The sequence below is a fragment of the Durio zibethinus genome, chromosome 2 (assembly GCF_047325235.1).
Source record: "Durio zibethinus cultivar Kanyao isolate XHJ-2024 chromosome 2, ASM4732523v1, whole genome shotgun sequence".
Taxonomy (NCBI): Eukaryota; Viridiplantae; Streptophyta; class Magnoliopsida; order Malvales; family Malvaceae; genus Durio; species Durio zibethinus.
Window position 1 is genome coordinate 1,405,312 of NC_143163.1, and position 24,079 is coordinate 1,429,390.

Genomic DNA, 24,079 nt, shown 5'->3' on the forward strand with positions numbered 1-24,079 from the left:
ACTACAAGAACTACCCACTCCAATTTTGGACAAAGATGAGGTTGACTTTGACTAATTTGAACTCATTTTAATAATTTTTTTTACTATTTCTCACTACTTTGAACCCCCCAAAAAAAAAAGTAACTGAAGGTAATTTTCAATTTTGATTAATTATATCTAACGAAGTGTTGATTCAGTGATAAATGATCTAATTTCAAGTAAATTTTACTTGTTAAAGATAAAAATTCAAAATTAAAAAAAAAAAACTTTTGTTGAGAGAAAAAATAACTTAAAGTGATCATTATTTTTAGATTACTAATACTCTATTTTTTGCAATGGTGACTATGGTCGGTAATTTAATCAATCTCCGACGGGTTTCGATCCGACCCGATCTGACCATATGAGGTCAATTTTTTTTTTTTTTAAATTTGAGTTTTCGGTCGGGTTGGATAATATTATGAAACAATCAAAGTCAAGTCGGGTTCGAATTTTAGATAAATTTGATCCGATTCGATATTATATAAAAAATTATTTTTTATTTATATATATATATTTATATAATTATATTTTTAAATATTTATATTTAAAAAATAATATTTTATTAATTTCGAGTCAGATCGAAATCGAGTACGATTTATATAGTATAAGTTCAGACATGAAAAAATAAAAAAAATTTAAATAAAATTAAATTCGAATTTAATAATACATAAAATTGAATCAAATTCGAAACAAACAAAATTTATTTCGAATATGATTCGATGTCAACCTTAATGGTGACATTATTTTCTTAAAAAAAAATTTTTTTGATTAATTATATTACTCGTGAAAGAAGAAATCTCTTGAATTGGTGGGTAATCATGACAAAAACAACACGGGTTTTCAGAAAGAAAAAAAATTCCTTTGGGAAGTTCATGTAAATTGACTTAACAAAAGGCTACCTTTACTTTACAATTTACAATTGAAATGAATATTGGTAATTGGAAAATTGGTAAGTGTCACATCAGCAAATCTAATGGTTTGTTGTGAAGGAAATTCATTGCAATTAAGGGAAGTTGATGAAGATAAAAGCTCAATAGATTTGAATATGACGCACAATAGCCCGTCAATTATCTAATCATTACAATCAAAAGTAATGGTAGATTTGATTTTTTTTACTTGAAATTACGAGAATTATCGAAATTAATAACTCAATTTATTATTAATAAATTACGTAATTATTGATATAAATTTATTATATTTGGCTCTTAATCATTTAATTTTTTATTATTTACTTTTAATAAATAACAACAATCTTTTTTTAAAGAATATAGATAAAACAATTAAAATTGCAACAATAATTAAAAAAAAAAAACTATTAAGTATTCAATTGAATTTAAGGCATCAGGACAATTCAGTTGGTATCTAATCTTGTCTGATAAAAAAAGAACTCATTTATTAGATCAGTTGGACTGATTTTCAGCAGTTAACATCATCGTATTAAAATCTTATTCCAATGAAGCAGTTGCAACCATGCACATTCAATGCATGTTTAATGCAAAACCAGATTTAGGCTTTGTTGATGGAAAAAATTAATTTTAGTGAGATTAAAAATAATAATTATTATTATTATAATTGTGATTAAAAAAATTTAATAAATAAATTTTATTAAATAAATTTTATTAAAATTAACATTTGAATTTAATTAAAAATACTGTCTAAATTTTACTACATTAAGAATGTACTAAGTTAAAAAAAAAAAAAAAAGAGTAAAATGATATGTCAAAACAAGTAACATGATTCCTATTGTACACTTGATTTGTTTCCTAACTCGAAAGTAATAAAAAAATATATATGGCAACTTGTTATATTGTGAATTTTCATTGTATCCCTCAATCCCAATCAGCTGGAGGAGCTCTGTAATATGCTGGCACAGTTACAGGGAAGAACATTTGCCTAATTCCTTCAGCCTTGATAATGGGGAAGATGATGCTTGATGCACCCTGAAAATACAAAGAAACTATGAAGGTCAGACAAAAATGGCAAAAGAAACAAGGTATATATGACAATGTTTAATAGAGATACAGACCGAAATCAACCGAGCCCCAATCCAGATGCGTTTGGGTGAAGGAAATGGTAGTAACAGGCGGCCAACGCCATATATTGCCACGGCAAAGAAATGTAGTATTAGGCTGATGGGGCGGGGGTTTAGACCGGAGAGTAGAGATATTGGTCCATTTGAGAATATGCCTCCAAGGCTCAAATAGTCAAAACATGCTTGGCGCATTTCCTTCCTTGCTGGATCAGGGGAGGCACTAAATACTTTGTATAGGGCACCAGCCAATGTGTTAATTGTAGATGCCACGGGCTGCAAATCATAACACCAAAACCATCTAGTAAGCAGAAAATTGTATAATTTTTGAAGCAATAAAGCAGATAATTTGCCCTCATTCTTTAGTTTTTGGAGCATCAAGATTCAACAATGCATTGGAAGCTCACCTTCCTCAAGGTATAAAAGGATTCAAGATATTTGCAAAGAGCAGATGCATCATATAGATCGTGCAGGGGTCTTAGAAGATCCCTTAGCACAACAATATCAGATAGTGCAACAGTCATTCCCCCTCCAGTTAAAGGATGTCTCATATTGAATGCATCACCCATTAAAAGTGCACCAGGAGTTGGGTGCGCAGCTGCAGGCATGCTTCTATTTGGCATGGTTCGTATATTCCCCTCATCGATTGCGGAGATAAAGCCAGTGTACAGTTCAGGAGGAATCTGATATATGCAAGATCAGTTGGTTAGTATTTGGAATCATTTCAAGCAACATCTTGTTCAATTCACAAAGTATCTCAAAACCCCCATAGTTTTCCATCCCTTTAACATCAAAATAGATGTAAAGAAATATAAATGATAAACGAGAGACATAAGTACCTGGGGAGCCACCATAGTTTTTAAGTAATGGGCCATTTCACCATTGGAAACAGAAGGTACGTTTTGGCCAGGTACATCAACCAAGCAACGAACCTCAGTGCTACTAATAGGATAAAACAAGATAGGTGAAGGGTCTGCCAATATGACATGTCCATGATTTGCATGTGGAAGCTCACAGTTCTCTAGAACCAAACCAACAAAACAAGAGGGGATATCAACCTGCATAAAGAATGAACATCTTTATGTTGTCTCCAAGTGTAAAAATAAGATTAAGAGAAACTGAAACCAAATTGCATAAGAATTTCATTAATTTCCACTTTGTTCTAACTAATTCATGCAAATTATAAAAGTTTTCATCTCTAGTAAGTGTTTGATATTTGACAAGATTTGAATAAGAATCTTCACCTTAGGCTCACAAAGAGAGCGTCTCAAATTTGAGAAACAACCATCGCATACAATAGTAAGGGGAGCATAGGCTATGAACTCTTGACCACCCTTAGTTTTGTACTGAACTCCTTTGATAGTCCCATTTTCTTCAAGAAGAGATGTTACTGTTCCTTGTTCTAGATTTACACTGCATATTGAAAATAAAGAGCATATGAATTAAAACTGAGTCAAAACAAAACCTAGCATGAAAAAGTAAAAAAAAAAAAAAAAAGAAAGAAAACTACTGTTTGATTGTTAAGTAATGCTAATAGTAATATATCAAATTTCATGTTTGTCAACCAATTATTACAACAATGCAAGGAAATGTTCAATTCTTCATTGATTAAAATATATGTAACAACAGGAGGAAAAGGTCAAAACAGCAAAGTAAAAGTAATCTGGACAAAAGTGGAACCAAGGCATGAGAAGATACAGAGCAAGGGAAACAGTAAAAATGGTTGTTATTATGGGAAAGAAAAATACTTGGGAAGAGAAGCAGCTTTCTGGCGCATCCGTTGAATGAAACGTCCATTATGAAAGCTTCTTCCAGCTACATCAGAGTGAAAATTTTCCAGGGGATAAGACAACCTGGTATTTTTTCCATCCTTGTACAGAGCATAACCAAAAACTCGTTGAGCATCAATCTCATCTACACAATCTGCAGGGGCAAAAACCAACGTGAAAATCCTGCAAAATCAATATAGATTAGAGCAAGAAGTGTCACCAAAGTCTCTTGCACAGATACCTTCAAGACCCAATTCAATTAACTTAAGATATCCCCCTGGTTGTAAAAGTTCACCAACAATCCTGTCTGGCTCATTTAAATCTCTCTCAATCACATGCACTCGCCGTCCGTCCTGAAACAGGTAAACAAAAAAATTTTCAATTGGAGTGTATAGGAGTAGTGTACTTATAGAGGCAACCCTTTATAAAAATGTTTAAATCAGAGTAAATTTTCAAGACAAATTAAAAGGATTTTAAAGAGGGAGAAAGGAGAGAGATATATGAACCTTTCCAAGTGTATAAGCAAGAGCAGAACCAGCAACTCCAGCGCCAACTATGATAATGTCTGTAGTACTTCTATCAACTTCCCCATTTCCTGTTCTCTTCAAACAATTTCCCCCTGGAAACACTTCAGAAGAAGAACAAGAAGAATAGGCAGATTTTGTCTTGTTGGATCCTCTTACTAAAATATCGTACAAGAAAACAAGCCCCACTAGAAAAGCTACCACTACTTCAACTATGTACTCGTAGGCCATAATAGGAAGAAGAAAAATGGGAAAACAATGAATATGATCAAGAATCAAGAGGGAATAGAGGAAAGAGGTCGGAGGTGTGGCTACTTGAATGACTTCGTCTAGTTTTATACTCCCCCCCAGCCTTTTAAAGTACTGTAAATTCCAGGAAGTTCTGTTTTCTGTTTTACGTGTGATTTGAGTATGCCTTGCTGCCGCCTCTTAATAAACCATGTGGGCTATCTATTACCAATTCTAGTACAGATTATGATTATGGTAAAGGATCATAGTTTTGTCTTTACCAATTCTACTACAGTTGAGTTGATCAAACTTTTGGGTCAAATTTCTGTGCTGAAAAAATATGGGGTCAAATTGTTTTGTTTTCCAACATTTTCTTACTTGTTATTGAAGAAAGATTCAAATCTTAATTGAAGTGGGAAAAAGAATTACTCAAACCCTTAATAAAATACAAAATTATAATCATCTATTACATATACGTGTGATGTCTGTCAGAGCAAGAAACTTGAAATATAAAAAATTTATATTGTTTAAACCGGCTAGTCAAATGATCCAATTGGAGTGGCCCTCCGAGAAAGACTGGATTAATTGGTCAAGGAGAGTTTTGATGAGATTTGGGAACATGATATATAGTGAACTATTAAAAAAGACGTCGAAATGTCATGTCATCTGTTTCTTGATTCAGTGGCTAAAGAGGTTTCATGAGAAGATAAAGCTCTTGGTTTCGAATTAAATTTTTTTTTTCTTGTAAGGGTTATGCTCTCTCTAGGAAAAAAAAAATCTGAATAACCAATAAAAGCAGAATTTATTGTTAGAATATTGAAATCTTAATTTTAAGATTGCACTCTTTTGTGAAAGTGAAGCATGGGGTAGTAGTAGTAGGTAAAAGATAAAACCTACAAGATTCATTTTAATACTCGTTTTGGCTGACTTTTAATCTTGAATAATTCTTACAAAATGTGAAACATGTCTTATTCCCAGTCTAATTATATACCTAACGTTCAAGAAAGCACTGCATCCACTCATATAAAACCTGCCATTTTTATACATTTCTTTCGGTGAACTCTCGATTTTGTCAATCAATGATATCTTATTTATCTTGGTTTATAAGCTTCCGGCATACCAAGATCACAAGTACTACTATTTACTACTACTTTATGCATTTATCATGGCAATGGAAAAACAAAAGTCAAACTAGGCCATTACGATTTTCATTGAAATCAAAATAAAATACGTTATTTTTAGTTTGAATCTAAAATATATTTCAATTCTTAATAAATTTAGAGTTTAAATTCTAATAAATATATATATATATATATATTTTTTCAAGTTACAAAAAAATTTGGCCTTTGATTTGATATCTTTTAATTGTATGTTTTCCGTTGGTGAGGAATGTGCCATGCCATAAGAGTGAGTGAGAGTAATTTCTCTATTTAATGAAGAAATAAACGGAGGGAGGAATCGGTTAACACAGCGGTGGGCGGGCGGTTGTGGGTACAACTTGAACCATTTAATTTCAAGTAGGCTGTCCTCCATTAGGCATTTAAAAATACATTGTTTGATTATGATTTATGAACCCCACTTTAATTCATTGAAAATTATTCTATATATGAATCATGAAATTTTTTAGATTTCATAAATAAATTAAAAAATTAATAAGTATTTATCACGCTCACTCTCTCGAATTCTTAATTTGTGCTTTTTTACAAGCACTTTTTAATTTACTTATAAATCGGAAGCTAAAAATTTTATTTAGTGGAGATTTAATTTAAATATATTAAGTTATAGAAAACAATAATAATAAAAATAATGATAATAATAATAATTTTAATTTTAAAAATTTATATAAAATCATAATTATTAAAAAAAATTTAATTATTTTAACGTAATTTTATATTTAAAAACGTTAAACAATAATTTAATTATTAATATTTTGAACATATCTTTTTTAATGTATATATAACTAAACTATCATTCAACCATTGATCTTTCAATAAATTACACAACAAGTCTTTGAAATGTTCATTATTGAAAATGCTCTTTCAATTGTGACAATGATATCTAATAAAATCAATACTAATCTCAATAATAAATAAATTAAATTAATAAAAACTTTTTAAACTTTATTTAAAACACATAATTTTTCTTTTTTTATTTTTTGAGATTAATGAGGCTCAAGCCCCCGCTATCCCCTTGGTATCAAATATTCCACAACAAATTGTTAGGACTAACAAATAATTTTGATAATGAGAGATAGAGTTGATGCCAATTATCATTGATAATTAGGAGTAACAGATCATATGTCACAACAAATGTTGCTAATTCATCCATAAAGTTTCTTCTCAGCTTTTCTTTGTGAACCTCCCCTAAGGGGAGGAGTCCTGTAGTATGCTGGAACAGTTAGAGGGAAAAACATTTGTCTGATTCCTTCAGACTTTAGAATGGGGAAAAGGATGCCTGATGCAACCTGAAACGACAAATATAGGAAAGGTAACACATCAGAATTAAGATCTCTATATTATGATCCTTGGGTCGTGAAATATTCTCAAGTTGCAGTGAACACAATTGGTGAATTAAGGAAAATGACTATAAATGAGAAATGTTTAATACAGATACTGACCCAAATAAATTTAGCTCCAGTCCACATGCGTTTGGGAGAAGGAAATGGAAGTAACAATCGGCCAACACCATATATTGCCATGGCAATGAAATGAAATGCCAAGCTTAATGGACAAGGATTCAGACCTGAGATGAGAGCTAATAGTCCACTAGAAAAGACGCCCCCTAGACTCAGGTAGTTGAAACATACCCGTTGCATGTCCTTCATCGCCGGATCAGAGGAGGAACTACTGAATACCTTGTGTAAGGCGTTAGCCGATGTATTTATTGTAGATGCCATTGGCTGTAGTGGCAAAATTCAGTGTTATATTTCCAAAATTACAAAATGTATAGAGAAAATGAATTGCAAATTTATTAGCTTACCTTCCTCAGGGTATGAAAAGATTCAAGATATTTGCAAACGGCTGATGCATCATATAGATTGTGCAAGGGTCTAAGAAGATCCCTTAGTACAACAACATCAGATAGAGCAACAGTCATTCCCCCTCCAGTGAGAGGATGTCGCATATTGAATGCATCACCTATCAAAAGTGCACCAGGAGTAGGGTGTGGAGCTGCAGGCATGGTTCTAGTCTGCATGATTCTTATGTTTTTCCTCGTCTCTATTGCAGACATAAAGGCAGTGTACAATTCAGGAGGAAGCTGAAATGCATGTGTTTGATCGGAGTAAATAAGTGGCGGTGTTAAAATTTTCAGGAGAGGCAGAATTGAAGAGAAAAAAGCTAGCTAGTAATGTTTGATTTCAGAAAAGCATGCATGCATGCGTTATTATAGACATGGACTAACCAAATTTGAATATGTCAGAAAAGTTTCATGAAACATCTTTTTTCTATTACGGATAGTATCTGAAATAATCCCCCAAATTGTTAAAATCATAATTACTAAATTGATGTTAAGGCAAAGACAGGAGTACCTTGGGAGCCACCAGAGTTTTCAAGTAGTGGGTCATTTTACCATCGGAAACAGAAGGTACATTTTGGCTAGGTGCATCAACTATGCAACGAAGTTCAGTGCTGCCAATGGGAAAAAACAAGATAGGTGAAGGATCTGCCAATATAATAGCTCCAAAATTTTCATGCGGAAGTTTGCAGTTCTTCAGAATCAAACCAACAAAACAAGAGGGGACATCAACCTGCATTCAGAAATAATCAAGATCTTTAGCATCATAATTAAGAAGATTAAGCAAGATCCAAATGGACCCTTAACTCCATTTAGGAGAGAGATCAGTCAATGGGTTTGATGTCGTTTTTGGGGAACCTTTTTCGGATTCAGGTACTATCTATGATGGTTGTATGTCCATTTTTTGTGCCCCTCATGGACTCACATAAGCTTCTCTTTTTCTTTTCCCAAAACTTCCATTGCCACTTTATAATAAGCAATTCATGAAAATTAAAATCTCTTTTAACCTAATTTATTTTGTAGAAGCTTGATTGATTTTAATAAAACTTTGACATTGACAAGATTTTCACCTTAGGGTAGCAGAGAGTGCGTCTCAAATTTGAGAAACCACCATCACATACAATGGTGAGGGGAGCATGTGCTGTCAGCTCTTGACCATTCTTATTTTTGTAGTGCACTCCTTTGACAGTTCCATTTTCTTTAAGCAGAGATGTTACCGTCCCTTGTTCTAGACTTACACTGCATAATCAAAGGGTAAGAACATGAATTTGTGGATTGTATATGTTCCAAAAGATCGAATTTCGTTCCTTCTAAAAGAATCGAAAAAATTATGTTTTGATTTTTTTTTTCCATTTTGCGAACCAAATCGATCTGCCGTCTTGCATTGGCTTTGCATGTTTTGTCCAAAGTTGATTATTGGTATGAGGCAAAATTTTGATAAAAGAAGAAAATATATGATTTTTTTTTTCAAAATCAAGAACTAAAAGGTGGAGGTGATTAATGGCAGGGGCCAGTAAAGCAATGGAAACAGACACAAGTTATTTAATCCATTAGAACAAATGTTCTCACATCCTATACTTTGAAATTATATTTGAAGAATGATGAAGATTAAGGAGATATGTACTTGTGAAGAGATGCAGCTTTCTCCCGTAACCTTCGTACAAAACTACCATTATGAAAGTTTCTTCCAGCCACATGGGGCTGAAACTTTTCTAGAGGAAAATATATCTTGGCATTCTTTCCATCTTTGTACAGGACAGATCCCACAATTCGCTGAGCATCAATCTCATTTACACAATCTGCTGTGCCAAAAATCAAATGTAAGCAACTTGGCAGGAAAAAAAGAGAAGAACAAGAAGACGAATCCCACTGTAAACATTGTTCATTTTCTTGCTTACCTTCAAGGCCAAACTCAATTAACTTGAGGTAGCCTCCTGGTAGTAAAACTTCAACAGTAATTCTGTCAGGCTCATTTAAGTCCCTCTCAATCACACGCACTCGACGTCCGTCCTGCAAAATGTAAGTAGAGATCGAAGACTGTACGTTTGTGATACATTAAATTGTACATACTTATTATAGATTCATTGCCATACCCCAAATTTAAAGGATTTTTATGGAAACTCGAGACAAAAGGTGATAAAACTGTGCTGGGAAAAGAGAGAAATGTTCAGACCTTTCCAAGAGAATAGGCAAGAGCAGCACCGGCAACTCCGGCGCCGACTATGATAATGTCTGTAGTCTCAGCAACCTGATCACCATTTCCAGTTTTTTTACCACAGTTTTCCATCGGAAACTCCATAGAAGCTGTTCGTGTCTTCTTGAGTCCTCTTGCTAAAGAATTGCAGTACAAGAAACCAAACCCCAGAAGAGACGCTATCAATTCCCCCAACTATACACTGGCAAGCAATTAATTTAAGAACAATGCAGAACAAACTGTAAAATATTGGAATGAATGATCAAAAAGAACAGGAGAAAGAAGGTGAGAGGCAACGACAGCATTTATTGTCTTTTGTGTGTAATCATTGGGACTAGGTGTCACCAACACCAATTTAATTCGAATCATTTAAAATTAAAATTAACAATTAAATATATTAAAAATAATTATACATAAATTACATAATATATATAATGAATATATTTATATACGCAATTGATACATTTTTTTATCTTTTCAAAATATTTATGTTTTATTAGTATCTAATATTCGTATATTAATGTGTATGTTTCCATTATAAAAAAAAAATTCATGTTATCCCAAAATATATTAATGTTTATTTTATTAAATTATTTATTCCTAAATTTTTATTCAATTATTAATAAAAAAATCATAATTTATATCATGTTCAGAATATTTATAGAATAATAGTTGATAAGAAAATTAAGAAAGAAAAACAATTTATCTTACATTGAAAAGGTCACAACGGACAATTTTAAATTTTATTGAATATAAAAATAAAAACAGATAATATAATACTTGCTTTATATTTATACTCATACTTTATTTATATATATATATATATTTTACATATTTAGTAAATAAGTTTTTATTAAATAATATAAGTTATTATTTTATATTAATTAGAGTTAATATATTTTTATTTAAAATATATATTAATATATTTATCAAAAATTAATATGTAAGATAAAAAAATTTAAAAATACTAAAAAAATTATATTTTGATTTTTATGTTTTTTAAAAATTTATGAACACCGAAAATTATTCATATTTATTAAATAAATATAAAAATAAATTTCCCCCTTCCATGTCGTATGCGTTATCCCCCCATGCCGATTGCAAAGATAAATCCAGCTTACGGTTTATGCAATTTACCAAAACAACCTTGTGATGCAAACCGTATTACGATCATGTCTGTAACGGCTACTTACAGAACCTCCAACAAATTTAAAACAACAGGTTCGGTGTATGGATCTGGCTTCCAAGAACCGAACAGAAAAAAGAAAAAACACAACTGCCACACCCTTTGACTCTCTAACGGCTAGTTTCCTTTACCACGCTCTTCTCCTTCATTTCTCATATCTAACGACGACGACAAAATGGACGAATCTCTGATCAACGGCGGCCCCGGCGAAGAAGTAATCGGCGACGACTTCTACGAAAATATTGAGGCTCCTAAGTTCGTGGACTTCACCGCACCCAATCGCTGCCGAACCGAAAATGATGACCGTTACTGGTTCTGTCTCCGTGTCGGTGAGTTTCTTTTTCTTCTTTTGACTTTTCTACTTCAGTTTTATGTTCTTGTGTAACTGAAACTGTAATTAATTTGCAGATAAGATAAGCTTAAATTTTGTACTTGGGTTTCCTTAGTTTTAGTTAAGTCAAACAAATGTTCGTTGACTTATGTCCCAATGTTTTGGTTGTTCTTGTTTCTTAGGATGTGATCAAAAGCATGAAGAAGAAATGGATTCTGAAGCCATTTATAAAAATTTTGTTCTTCGGGTTAGTTACAAAATTTTCCCTGTCCTTCCCTCCCATTTTCTCATATTTTGTAAGTGATTGATCAACTTAAACAACTGAATCTTTCAGGTTATGGCCGCTAGGAGTCCGAGTGTTCGGCTTCGAAAAGCTCTTTACAGAAAGGATTCAAGGTATATATATGAAAATGTTCTTGTTTTGGAATGCTGAAGTGTTAGTTGTAGCAACCATGGTTGAATCTTTGACAACCTTAAGTATTACAAAAAAAATGTTCTTGATTTACAGGACAGCTTGCTTTGACATTTACAATTTTGTTTTTAATTGTTATGTTAGTTCAAATTTGGAATGCCCCCGTACGGTTCCTGCTAAATCTTCAAAGTCTAGAGTGTCAAGATTGGCTATGATTTCATCCATTTCTCAAAAGATGGGTGAAGCCAAAGTGAAAGTTAGACCTGTTCCTAAGCAGAGTGCAACTACCCCAAATGTGAAGGCAGCAAAGCAATCATCTACTAAGGCCTTGACTACACCAAGGAATAGAAAGGGCCTCTCAAATCCAGGTACTTTTCAAAGTGTTAGGAACCCGAAACCGACTACAATTGAGGTACCAAAAAATAGAGTGGTGGCAAAGGCTCTTGTATTCCACTCTCCAAAGAGGGCAGTGAAGTTGAAGAAGTCTGTAGAATTGAGTAGTTCGTTAAGAAAGATATGTAGAGGGATGGAGAAGGTTGAGATCACTGAGAAGAATACATTGGGGTGTAAGAAACCTTTAGATGCTTCAAGGAAAAAGTTAAGAGGGAGAGAGGTTAAAAGCCGGGTCTATGATTCTTTGCATTTTCAGAATCAGAAGAAGCAGGAAGCCAAATCTGTAAGGTGTTCGAAGAAAAAGAACAAGGGAAAAGACTTGCAGCTGCCGACAAAGGGACCTATGTGTCATAAACTGAATGAAAAGTACTCAACCGAGATGGAGATTGAGGCAAAATCAAAGGATTGTTCTTTGGAAGTTTGCTCTACATCAAGTATTTCTAAGAATCCTTCAGAGGGCTTGATGCAAGTAATAGACGAGAAAGTCAAATTTTCATCTGATACCTCAAGGAATAACATGAACTCCCTTTCAAACTCTGAAGGAATGAATTCTGGAGATGATGATGATGTTCCCAAATCCCAAAATGAAGGGCATGGTGAAATTAATGCAAGGAGTAGCCAGGAAGAGAAAATTGAACCATGTTTTAAGGACAAGGAAATCCCTGAAGCCACGGAGAGTGATGACAAAGAAAATGCTTTGGCATCTTACATTGAAGTAAGTGAAAGCAAAATTGACGATAAGGAAAATGCATCAGCTTCTGATGAAAACAGGTATGGAATGCATGACATTTTTTTATGCTTTTGTTTATAATCACTTAAATTATTTGCATTCGCCATTGAATTCGCATGACAATTAATTGCAGAAAATTGAACTTTACCACCGGCAAGTTGATGAAAAATGATGTTCTTGGAAAACATGAAACTTCTAAAAGCATTCAAAAGGTAGCTTTTTTATAAGAAAGTCATAGTCTTTGTTTAATATCTGTTTCTTGATCGTTTGCCACCTTGTCATTCTCCTTTTCTGATATCTGTTCATGATGATGTAGGTTACTAAAGTAATGAGCAAGACTTTGAAAGAAAACTCCACATCTGCAGTCAAAGGTGCTCAAGGGATGAAGTACAGAAAACCCAAGCTTACAAATCCCAAGCCTTTTCGGTTTAGAACTGATGTATGCAAATTGTTTGAGTAGATAATATTAAAAAAAAAAAGGCAGAAAATTTTTCCATGTTATCTGATTATTTACTGGCTGTTTAGGAAAGAGGAATTTTAAAGGAAACAAACTTGGAGAAGAAGCATCTTCAAGCACCATTGAAAGAAACAACCACCTTTCCAGGATCCCAAGGTGGAAAGTCATGGAGAAAACATCAGAATGTACAAGTAAGTGCTTTGAGTTTAAACCTCTTATTATATAAAATAAAGCCCTAAACTAATGGTTTTTCCCCTGATTACAGATAAATGAAAACTGCCCTGGACAAATTGAAAATGTTAATTGTGCACATGAAAGCAGTGACAATAAATCAGATACAAGAACACTAAAGGAACCACCAGTAAGTTAATTTTCTAATAACTGGAGAAAAAAAAAAAAGAAAAAAGAGAGTAAAGTCCCGTCTATTGCTTTCCATGGCTGTTTATAGACCATATAGGAATTTTGCTGAAATTATTCTATGATACTATGCTTTGCAGCAAACTATCAAAACCTCTAGCTCAGGGATTTCAGAAGGAACTATAGAAAGAAAGCTTTCTACCACTCCAAAGAAACGTACTGTTCCTATGCATCAGAAAACCAAATTTCCATCATTGCTGGAAAAAGGCCAAGACAAGGTAGCTCAAAAATCCGAGGGCAGATTTGAGAAGAATAAATTACCATCCATCAAACAACTAGTTAGACCACGAGGGTGAGTAGCAATCAGAAACTACCCTTTGCTTAAATTGAAAATTTTTATTGTTCTCTAAAGGATTAAATTGTTTTCCCAATTCTTGCAGTGTAGCATCAAGTAGGAAGAAATTGGTTTCTCCCATGAAGCCTGGTCAACTTGGTGTAATAAAGGAAATGTCACCTACAGTGTCCATACGCAAAGGAAAACATCAGATCCTAACGAGAGTGGAACTTCCTTAGCGACTAAAGCTTCTGTTTCTAATGCTTCGAGGCCATCACCTCAGGGAAGAAGGCATACAACAATTCCAAAAGAGCCAAACTTTCATAGCATTCATGTGCCAAAAAGCTGCACAAGGAGAGTATTATAGCTCAAGTGTATCATAATCGCCTTGGTCATAAGCCAACCCCTGTTTTTGTTGAATTAGATTTGCCTGCTTGAATTCATTTTTAGCACCTTGTTTTCGTTTATTAATTATCTTGAAGGAATGGTACGTTCCTCTAAGCAATTGTTTGTAAGCTATAACATTTGTGATACAGGAATGATTTGTATTAATTCATTTACAAGATATAAATATTTTTTATATAACCCTTCATTGTTCCATCAATAAGCGTTCTCCATCTCAAGTTCAAGACTGAGAAGAATCAGCAAGACACTTTCAAAGGTTACATGTGTCGTGATCGTTTGTGCCCGAGCTAATACTTGAAGGAAACATATGGGAGATCTTAACGAGCTTCATGGCTACACCTTTTGAAGTCAGATAGTCCAATATCTTACCATACATCCCTAGTTCATGATTACCGTCCAAGTTCAACATGACAGCTGTAGTTGCTTCCTTTTAGTTCAATTCGTTTTATAGAATTAATGTCTCAAAATTCCTACTCAGTCTAGACACAGAAAACACCAGGTCCGAGTGTATTATGGAATGACGTATAGAAGCATATCCTGACACTATCAGCATTAAAATTGAAAATTCACTTCATCAAATTTCTGTCTACCAATTTCCATCTTCAAGAGTGTATCACTTTTCTAATCTGATAGACAGGTCATATTGTTTTTATTTCAAGGTTGTTTGATTTATTTCTCTCCCGCGTCCTACATTTCTTGTTCAAAAGAAAAAATAGTAAAAAAAACAGGGTTCAAAGAAACAAAACCAACACAAATGAAAGGCCTACACAGATGAAGAACGTCTATTCAACATTGACATGCAATCCTATGCAATTTAGGAAGATAGTCTGGCACAGCAACTCCATGCTGACTCTAGTTTTCAAGGTCCATTCTTCTTGGCAAGGTTTTTCAGCTTCTCATTTGCAGCCACAAGTTCAGCTGCTATTCCTGGTTCGTTGGCTGAATGCCCAGCATCTGAAACAACCTGACCAGAAAAATAGTCATTTTTCCATTAGGTAAAGGGGTATAAAATTCCTATGAACAGTCTCCAAAGTTGGGTGATTGCATGCAAATGCAGAGTGAACAAGAAACACCAAAAACATTAAATCTCAATGAGATTGTAGCCTGCCGCAAGCAAGAATTCATTGCAAGCTTTGATTCCTTCTGGCAAGTGGCAACCCCAACATGTAAAATCACATCTTCAAGAGACAAATAGCTTATAGTAGTTCTTACCTTAAAATCTGCCTCTGGAAATGCTTTGTGGAGATCCCAAGCTGACATCATGGGGCAGCAAATATCATATCTTCCCTGTTCAAGTTGTTCAAGGGTATCAGACTTGGATAGTAGACCTTTCAAAACGATTCTTCAAGCTACACATTCAAAAACTTTTAGAATACAATCTAAAATTTGTTGGTCTTACTGACGTCAAATATGTCATACAGTTGAAAATTTTAAGGATAAAATAGCTTGAGACCTCCTTTAATATTATCAGGAAGCAGTTAGGGTCCTTAATTTTCTGCCACTATGTAACTACTGAAAGAATGTTAACTGCTTACCCATACCATATGAAAAACATGAAAAGCAAATGAAACGTTCAAGTAAACTATTTTAGCACACAGAAACTTGAAATTCATCTGTTCATAACACTGCTGAGTTAAAGTGTCTTAAAAACAAGCAGACAGGTTGGCTGCAATGTTTACGTGGTAAAGGATATAAATACCTGTACAATTGTAGTGTTAATATGCCTTATTTTGTCAATATTGTCCAACAAGAACGAATCTGAAGGAAAGAATCCTTTATTCACAAAGTAATGGTTCTCAATCCTGGCAAAAGCCTAAACAGAACAATGAAGAGACAAATGCGTCAAATTTTCAACAAGACCTTGCCATCTTGCTTAGAATGCTCTATAATTTCCAGCTCTAGGTCAAACTTAAGGTCTTCTTAGGCATTCAACTTACCAGTGAAAAATGATCATCATCCCCTCTCTTGATGTTTTCTTCATTTGGTAGAAGATGGGCAGTCATCATTTCCCATTTGGTCCATGCCCTAGCAGCGGCATACTAAGAAGTTAACCAGAGAGTTAACAGAGAGCATTAACCATTGGTGGCATAACAAACAATGCAAGCTCACAAGTCACAAGCATTCAATGATCTCTACCAAGAACCCAACCTTGCTTAGGGTATTCTACAAGTTCCAATATTAAGTCGCAAATTTCTTTTTATATGAATTCTTTAAAATAATGCTTTCCAGAATTTATGTCCTGAAAATAATGTCAAAAGTAAAATCACAGAACTTGAACTATAGGAAAGTGTAAAATAAAAAAGGGCAAAGATCCTTATATCTTGAGTTATCTAACTTGTTTTTGTGATCATTGATGACAAAGATCCTTGCATATACTGTGGGAGTTAAGGCTCAAATATATATATAAAGATCAAAATCAGTGCAAGTTTAATATATAAATATCCAATTGGTTCTAAACAGAAGAACATAATGGGGCCTAAAAGTCTAAATGTTCATATATTTTCTCTGTTTATTGAGAACTCTGTTCTACAGAAACTCTCATTTTCCCTTTTTTTATTTGGACAAGTATTCTAAATCTAACCTAATAAGACGAGACCTCTAGCCATTAGCAATTGCTGTAAGGATAAGTTCGAGCTGTAGAAAGATTAGACCTCTTGCCACAATAGTAATTTATGGATCTGTAAGCGGTAGGTATGATTACAAATATAGAATAGACTGAGAGACAAATTTGAGTAAGAAGTAAGACCAAATATCAAGACAGTCATACAGTGCTTGATTGAACAGATCTAAAATTCTTGTAATATATTTGACTAGGAGAAAACAAGTTAAAATGCTCCAATAGCCTAAACATTTCAAGAAGGACCATCATCACGCTGCCTATAAAATTACAAGCAAAAACTAAGTAAAGAATCTCAACGGAAAAAGAACTACAGAAAATAAGACATACATTTCACACAAGACACAACCACCAATTACATACGGATTCCACTTGACCAACCAAGTGCAATTGATGCCTTAGTCTATTGGCAGGGCCTGTAGACTCTTTTATAATTTTAGGCATAATTTCTGATATTCACTCTCAACATTTAAAAACAACCAACAGAAGAAAACAAATTATAACCAGTTCAATAATTAACAACGGTACAGGAAGGAAATCAATTGATCTAAAACCAGATGACATCTCTTACTTGTGTTTCGAAATCATCAGAATTCAGTCTCTTGTGGTAGGCACTAACAAAACTCTCCCTCTCATTTTCTGGAACAAGATCCCTAAACGGCTCCCAAGCTGTGTATTTAGAAGACATGCATAACCAGTTAGTGATTACCTTCGAATATTTTAATCAGCACTCAGCGGGAAGAAAAATATAAAACAAAATAGTCTCAGCACAACAACAATAAGAGATGGGTTTAAATCATACAGTAGTTCCTACGCACAGTTTGAAATTCATTAAAATGTTTCAAATCAAACCTCTTTCCACGTATTTTGAAATTAAATTATCATGGAAAACTAGCAACTTGTCTTGCAACATTAAAACAAATGTCCTTTGCAATTAGACCAGCAAAGAATGCACATGGAACATACCATCAGGGTAAATAGCAGCAGCACCACTTTCGTAAAACCAATCAATCTCTTTCTTCCGCAAAAGGAATATCCCTCTTAGGACCAAGCCAGTGACCTTACAATAAACGAGAGAGATACTATCAATTCAAATTAAAGGGGAGGAATTATTGGAATTGCTGGAAACTTGATTGCATGTATCAGAATTCCAACCAACAAAATAACAGCCAATCAAGCACCTTGTCAGGATGTGATTGACTGTAAGCAAGAGCAAGTGTACTTCCCCACGAGCCACCAAAGACCTGGATAATCAGAAAACAGATAAAACAAAATAGCTAACTCACCAAGAATTGCTAACCAAACATGACATTGATCGAGCAATCAAAAACCACATATCAATACCTGCCATTCCGGAATTTCCAAGTGTTCTCTTAACTTTTCAATGTCATCAATTAGATCCCACGTAGTGTTCTCTTCCAAGCAAGCATGGGGAGTACTCTTTCCTGCACCACGCTGCAACAGGACATATAACTTATTAGAGGTTGAAAATAGAAAGAAACATTGTTATGAGTTTTAACATAAAGGCACAAAGAGTCACCTGATCAAATAAAATGATCCTATAAAATTCAGGATCAAAGAATCTTCGATTACTTGGCGATGTTCCTCCTCCAGGTCCCCCATGAAGAAAAACAACTGGCTGCAAAATAGGAACATAATTGATAACAAAACCAAGGCAAAAATATCCCACTACATTCCTAATTGATAGCTACAGCCAATGGATACTCACATGGCCATTTGGGTTTCCTGATTGCTCCCAGTAGATTGTGTGAACATCAGAAACCTTGAGAAAACCTGTGCTATATGGCTCTATAGAGGGATAAAGATTCCTGTTAAGTTCTTGAATTTCCTTCCCTGACTCCATTATATCACTTAACTGAGTCTCAGCCTTATAACCAACCCTTTGCACGCACAAAGCTAACTTCTTTTTCCCTGCAAAGAGTCAAAGCAAACAAATTTCAACAAACCCATACCCACAAATGAATAAAAAAGAGATCTTTGTATATTTTCATTAAAGATGAAAAAATAAAGGGGGCAAGAGCGGCAGACCTGAGAAAGTGAAATTTTTGGAAACTGAAGGAAGGGATCGAGGGAAGTCGGAAAGGGAAGAAGGAATTGTTGGAAGTGATGAGTGAGTGAAGAGAGTATTTGATTTTGAGACAAATTTAAACCCTAACCTCATTCTTACTGTATGGGTAGTTGTCACATAGGCTGACTGATAAGTATTGCATTGGGGCATCGAATTAGATTCCTTGGCAAATAAAATTAACCAATTGGGAATATTGGGTTACTGTCTTTTTCTGATTTTTTTTAAAGAAGGCTGTAGAGACCGGTTGGACCAGACCTCAATATATTTCTCTGTGCCCTTTCTTGCGGCCAAATTTGCTGGCCTTTCAAAGCAAACATGCAATGTTCAAACTTTAAGTCACAAGAAAATATTACCACCAATATTCTTGCATTGAATTAAAGTTGAAAGAATATCAACTAATATGGTAAAAGGCTTACTTTTCTCATCTGATATCCCTTTGAAATAATCAACCAGGTTTTATTTTTATGCCAGCTGTTGCAGTAGTTTTAGAATTAGAATATTGGGAGATTCTTCTTAGGCCGGCATGGAATCCAGAGTGACATAATCACTGATTTATGCAGTAGTTTTAGCTTTGTATTTATACTACTAGCATTTAGTCCCTGAAGATAGGATTTGTTTTTCACATCTGCAGGTGAACAGAGAGTACAGCCTTGATTACATTATTTGCTTTGAGAGAAAACTGGTGCAAATATAATAAAAAGGAAGAAAACACACCAACATAACTGCATTTATCATCTGCTATTGCTAGCTAGAGATCTGCTGCAGCTACAGCCTACAGTTGAAAGTAACTATGCTGTCTTTTATGAGCTATATATACAAAAAACAATCTTTCTGGTGCTTGGTGCTTACTCAGGGTTTCAAAATTGCTCTCCTTTGCTTTAAACTCGCTGGAAGATCAATCTTCATTCATTACTCGATGATGAATTCAAAGGTTCAGATTAACTTGCCATTATTCTTCCATTCCCCAGTGGGGCTACTTTCACCGTTTTTATAAACAGTAATATGACTAAGTTTACAAGGCTCAGCCTCCTCCAGCATCTGAACTACTGTTCTCATGCTAGGTCTAATTACCGGAATCTTTGCCGTGCAGTAAGCTGCAATCCGTAACACCTTGATGGCATCTTCCTTTAATACCTCTGAGATGTTTGAGTCCATCACCGCAACCAAATTTTCTTTGTTCTTCATTTTACTATGTATCCAGCACACTATGTCCTTGTTCTCTCCAAATTCTGGCTCTACTGGCCTTTTTCCTGTCACCAACTCCATCAAGACAACTCCGAAACTGTAAACGTCACTCTTCTCATTTATATGGCATGTGTATGCATACTCTGCCACAAAAACAAAAAATAAAAACAATCAAATTTATGCAGCAATTCAAACTAAATCATAAAATTTTTCACTGCAATTTATTCATACTACAATGATGGGTAGTAGATACTTGAATCAATTAACATAAACATAAAACACTGAAGAAAAAAAAACATGAAAAGAAACAAAAGAGTAAGAAACTTACCAGGAGCCATGTAGCCATGTGTTCCAGCTATAACATGAGTACAATCTCCTCCACCACCATTCTGCACAATCTTTGCAAGTCCAAAATCAGCAATCCTTGGCTTCCACTCTTCATCTAACAAAATATTGCTTGACTTCACGTCACGGTGTATAACAGGTCTGTCACATCCATGATGCAAATACTCTAACCCTCTTGCAGCCCCTACTGCAATGGCATGTCTCAGCTCCCAACTCATCTCCATCTTTTGACATGAGTGCAGCCTATCCCACAAGCTCCCATTAGGTAGGTACTCATAAACTAGCAGATTGCTATCCTCACTTGTGATGCTACAGTACAGCTTCACCACATTCACATGCCTAATAGCACTCAATGCAGCCACCTCAGCGTCATATTCTAGTGACCGGAAGTTCCTTTTTGTTAGCATAGCCGCACTGCTCTGGCAGCTTTTACGGTTGCCAGAATCTGAGGTCCAAATATGCTTCACAGCCAGTTCTTTGCCATCTTCCAATTCAACTTTATACACATTTCCAGACCCCCCTTTACCTATCAAATTATCTGATTTGATGGCATCAATGACATCCTTTTCAGTGAAACTTAGCACGTGATATGATTTCATGTCCCATGAACCATGCTTCAATGGATGATTAAGATTACTCTGCCTTACCCTCACAAACAGATAACATCCCAGTGATAAAAGCACGACTAATATTCCAGCTATCAAACAGGATAAAAATTTTAGAAGATGACTTGATGTACGGGGATTTGATGAACATGGCTGAAAGCCCTCGAGGTTTGAGCTGCATAAGCCCGGATTCGCCTTAAAGCTATCTTTGAAAACCGGAATAGATAAAGATTTGGGAATGGGACCAACCAACCGGTTGTTGGACAAGTCTAGAAGGCTTAATCTTGAAGATGACAAAGTAGTTGGAATTTCACCGGAGAGTTTGTTGTCAGACAAATTCAAGGAGTTCAGATTACGCAAATATCCAATACCATCAGGAATTTCCCCAGAAAGTGAGTTACCAGCAAGGTTTACATCATTCAGAGAAACACATGAGCCTAATGTTTCAGGTATTGTACCAGAAAACATGTTACCATTTAAATAAAGGCTGCCAAGGCGTTTTAAGTCTCCAATGGTCGCCGGAATTGGGCCAGAAAATTTATTTGAAGTAAGCTGAATTGAGACTAATGATGAAGCTTGAGAGATTGAAGTGGGCAATTCACCTGAAAATTTATTATTGGCCAAGAATAGTTGTGCAAGAGACTTAGCATTAGCAATATTAGCTGTCACTGGACCTTCAAATTGATTCATGGTAAGATCAATTAGGGAGAGGTTTGACAAGCTCCATATACCAGCAGGGACAGTACCTGAGAGCGAATTGTTATTTACTCGTAAACGAACCAAGGATTTGCAGTTTGCGTAGCTTTCTGGGAGAGTGCCAGTGAAGTTGTTCTGTAGCAGAAGAAGTTCAACCATTTTGCCATTCTTGCACATGTCTGGTGGAATAGGACCTGTCAAGAAATTCTCCGCAACATCTATGAATTTGAGATCTGACAATGAGCCAATTTTTTGAGGAAGCTGACCGGTAAGCTTGTTCCGGTAAAGTGCTAATCCTTTGAGGTTCTTGAATTCACCAAACTCCTTAGGAACCTCTCCTGAAAATAGGTTTTCAAGTAGCTGCAAAGAAGCAAGGTTCTTCAAGGATCGCAACTCTGATAGGTCGCCTCCAAGCAAATTCATTGACGCATCAAAGTTCACAAGACTAGTGAGATTTCCAAATCCAACTGGAAATTTTCCCGACAACGAGTTGTTGTAAAGCTCAAGTTGCCAAAGTTTGTTGAGTTTGACAATTCCTGCAGGAATTGGACCTGACAATCTATTCTCAGAGAGTTCAAGATTTTGTAGCTGAGTGAGGTTCTGAATTCCTTCAGGAATCTGTCCTGTGATGCTGCAATTTGTAAGATAAAGCCAATACAATTTCTCAAGCTTCAGGACCTCCAGAGGAAATGGACTTGAAGCAAAGGGATTGTCACCAAGGCTTAAGAAAGTCAATTCTGTGAGATTTTCCAGTGATTTCCATGGGAAAAGCCCGGAAAATCCACTATTGTTCAAATTCAAGAACTTCAATCCATTTAAAAAAGACAAGTCAGGCACTTCTCCAGAAAAAGAATTCTGGGCCAAATCCAGGTACTGCAGGCGTGCACATTTCTTCAGGTCCTCGGTAATATTGCCATGCAAAGAATTGTTTCCAAGGTCAATCTTCTCCAATGATTGTAGCTCGCAGATGGAACTAAAAGGAAGATAACCAACCAAACGTTGCTGGGGAAGATTGATTTCAGTGACGAATCCATTCGAATTGCAAACAACTCCGCTGAAGTTACATGGAGAATTTCCCTGTGTCCATGAACTGAAAACATTAGTATTTGACCTTTCTAGAGCAGACTTGAAGTTTAGCAATATCTGCAGCTCATCAGACTCTGCACAAGAAATCATGATGAATAAAAGAAAAAATAGAAACACCGGAGGAGGCCATTGCCAGGAAATTTGCCGGACCGACATGGCCGCCAGTGAAGGCTAATTGAGCCTGCAGGAGGAGTTTTTGAGTAAGAGAAATGAGGAAATGCAATAGACTATGGCATATAACACGAGGGCGGCTTTAATGTTTGAAAATATGAGCTCAGTTCACGCGTAGAGATACACTAGGTGATTAGAATAAAGGATACGGTACGTAAGCTGAAGGAAAAGAGAAACAGAAAAATAAGTAGAAAATTAGTTAGGTACATGTAAAAACTTTATACCCACTGCCAGGTTCTTTTCTTTTCCCTCCTTTTTCTTCAACAAATTTGGGCTAACATCTAAGAGCACGATGAAGATTTTCACCAGGTTCGGTGGGAAAAACTGGGTTTAATCTCAGGAAGTAAAAATAATAATCATCATATTAAATTCTTGGTCAACATTTCACACTTGCTCACTGGAATATTTTAAGAGGCCTACAGGGCCATGCTCCACTGTCTTGCGTTTATTTGGCTGTCCCATTTCCATCTACAAACTTGATTTTATTTATCTCTATCTTTGCTTTGTTTCAGGGTTTCATCGAAAGAGTAATGTCAAATGGGGAAACGAGGATAATTAAGTACTCATCTGACAAAAAGATGGTCGGCAAATGTGAACCCTGATCTGATTGCTTCAGTATTCCAAACCATTTCTTGTAATTTCATCGATCCAACACATTAAAATTAACTTGACCAAACTTTTTGAATACTACAATAATAGGCATATCACAGTAACACTCAGCATCTCAGGCATCTCATTGAAAACATATTTTTCTTTATCAAGTATTGATTGTCTTCTGTTCCAAATTTGACATACTTTCTTGTCTCATTGTGATTTTTTTCCCTTTTTTCTCTATCATTTTCAGTCAAAAAGATTAAAAAAAAGGTAAATACGTTTGCTATATTCTGAGAATCTAAAAAAAGT

The 24,079-nt window shown here is 34.9% G+C and overlaps 5 protein-coding genes across 9 annotated transcripts; 1 reads left to right on the top strand and 4 right to left on the bottom strand.

Annotated features, from left to right (window-relative positions):
• Positions 1-1,618: 1,618 nt before the first annotated feature.
• On the bottom strand, positions 1,619-4,667 carry LOC111308631 (squalene monooxygenase SE2-like). Its single transcript, XM_022907101.2, has 8 exons — positions 4,323-4,667; positions 4,058-4,169; positions 3,796-3,970; positions 3,292-3,460; positions 2,887-3,105; positions 2,455-2,730; positions 2,045-2,323; positions 1,619-1,958 (listed from the first exon to the last, which is right to left on the bottom strand). The coding sequence occupies exons 1-8, from the start codon at positions 4,569-4,571 to the stop codon at positions 1,848-1,850; spliced, it is 1,590 nt and encodes a 529-aa protein (XP_022762836.2). The 5' UTR covers positions 4,572-4,667; the 3' UTR covers positions 1,619-1,847.
• A 2,027-nt stretch (positions 4,668-6,694) lies between these two features.
• On the bottom strand, positions 6,695-10,104 carry LOC111308496 (squalene monooxygenase SE1-like). The gene is made up of 8 exons (XM_089744628.1): positions 9,757-10,104; positions 9,482-9,593; positions 9,208-9,382; positions 8,654-8,822; positions 8,098-8,316; positions 7,548-7,826; positions 7,186-7,467; positions 6,695-7,032 (listed from the first exon to the last, which is right to left on the bottom strand). The coding sequence occupies exons 1-8, from the start codon at positions 9,880-9,882 to the stop codon at positions 6,889-6,891; spliced, it is 1,506 nt and encodes a 501-aa protein (XP_089600754.1). The 5' UTR covers positions 9,883-10,104; the 3' UTR covers positions 6,695-6,888.
• An 892-nt stretch (positions 10,105-10,996) lies between these two features.
• LOC111308633 (uncharacterized) lies at positions 10,997-14,562 on the top strand. Of its 3 annotated transcripts, XM_022907103.2 has the most exons (10): positions 10,997-11,292; positions 11,477-11,541; positions 11,629-11,690; positions 11,851-12,870; positions 12,963-13,041; positions 13,146-13,268; positions 13,355-13,477; positions 13,552-13,647; positions 13,784-13,995; positions 14,084-14,562. In XM_022907103.2, exons 1-10 carry the CDS (start codon positions 11,139-11,141, stop codon positions 14,214-14,216), a joined length of 2,067 nt encoding a protein of 688 aa, XP_022762838.2. In that variant the 5' UTR covers positions 10,997-11,138; the 3' UTR covers positions 14,217-14,562. The 3 variants fall into 3 exon arrangements, with proteins under 3 accessions (XP_022762838.2, XP_089600749.1, XP_089600752.1); XM_089744623.1 differs by lacking the exon at positions 13,552-13,647 and having other exon boundaries at positions 14,084-14,365; XM_089744626.1 differs by lacking the exon at positions 14,084-14,562 and having other exon boundaries at positions 13,784-13,999.
• A 463-nt stretch (positions 14,563-15,025) lies between these two features.
• On the bottom strand, positions 15,026-19,372 carry LOC111308634 (proline iminopeptidase-like). Of its 2 annotated transcripts, XM_022907104.2 has the most exons (11): positions 19,049-19,366; positions 18,729-18,931; positions 18,540-18,638; positions 18,344-18,454; positions 18,181-18,243; positions 17,966-18,059; positions 17,571-17,668; positions 16,320-16,421; positions 16,082-16,195; positions 15,595-15,669; positions 15,026-15,346 (listed from the first exon to the last, which is right to left on the bottom strand). In XM_022907104.2, exons 1-11 carry the CDS (start codon positions 19,236-19,238, stop codon positions 15,242-15,244), a joined length of 1,254 nt encoding a protein of 417 aa, XP_022762839.2. In that variant the 5' UTR covers positions 19,239-19,366; the 3' UTR covers positions 15,026-15,241. The 2 variants fall into 2 exon arrangements, with proteins under 2 accessions (XP_022762839.2, XP_022762841.2); XM_022907106.2 differs by lacking the exons at positions 16,082-16,195; positions 16,320-16,421 and having other exon boundaries at positions 19,049-19,372.
• A 151-nt stretch (positions 19,373-19,523) lies between these two features.
• Positions 19,524-23,236, bottom strand: LOC111308632 (receptor-like protein kinase 7). 2 transcript variants are annotated; one of them, XR_016328224.1, is made up of 3 exons: positions 20,602-23,236; positions 19,938-20,416; positions 19,524-19,713 (listed from the first exon to the last, which is right to left on the bottom strand). XR_016328224.1 is itself a non-coding variant. In XM_089744617.1 (2 exons), exons 1-2 carry the CDS (start codon positions 23,159-23,161, stop codon positions 20,022-20,024), a joined length of 2,955 nt encoding a protein of 984 aa, XP_089600743.1. In that variant the 5' UTR covers positions 23,162-23,235; the 3' UTR covers positions 19,783-20,021. The 2 variants fall into 2 exon arrangements, 1 of the variants encoding a protein (XP_089600743.1); XM_089744617.1 differs by lacking the exon at positions 19,524-19,713 and having other exon boundaries at positions 19,783-20,416; positions 20,602-23,235.
• Between the last annotated feature and the right edge of the window lie 843 nt (positions 23,237-24,079).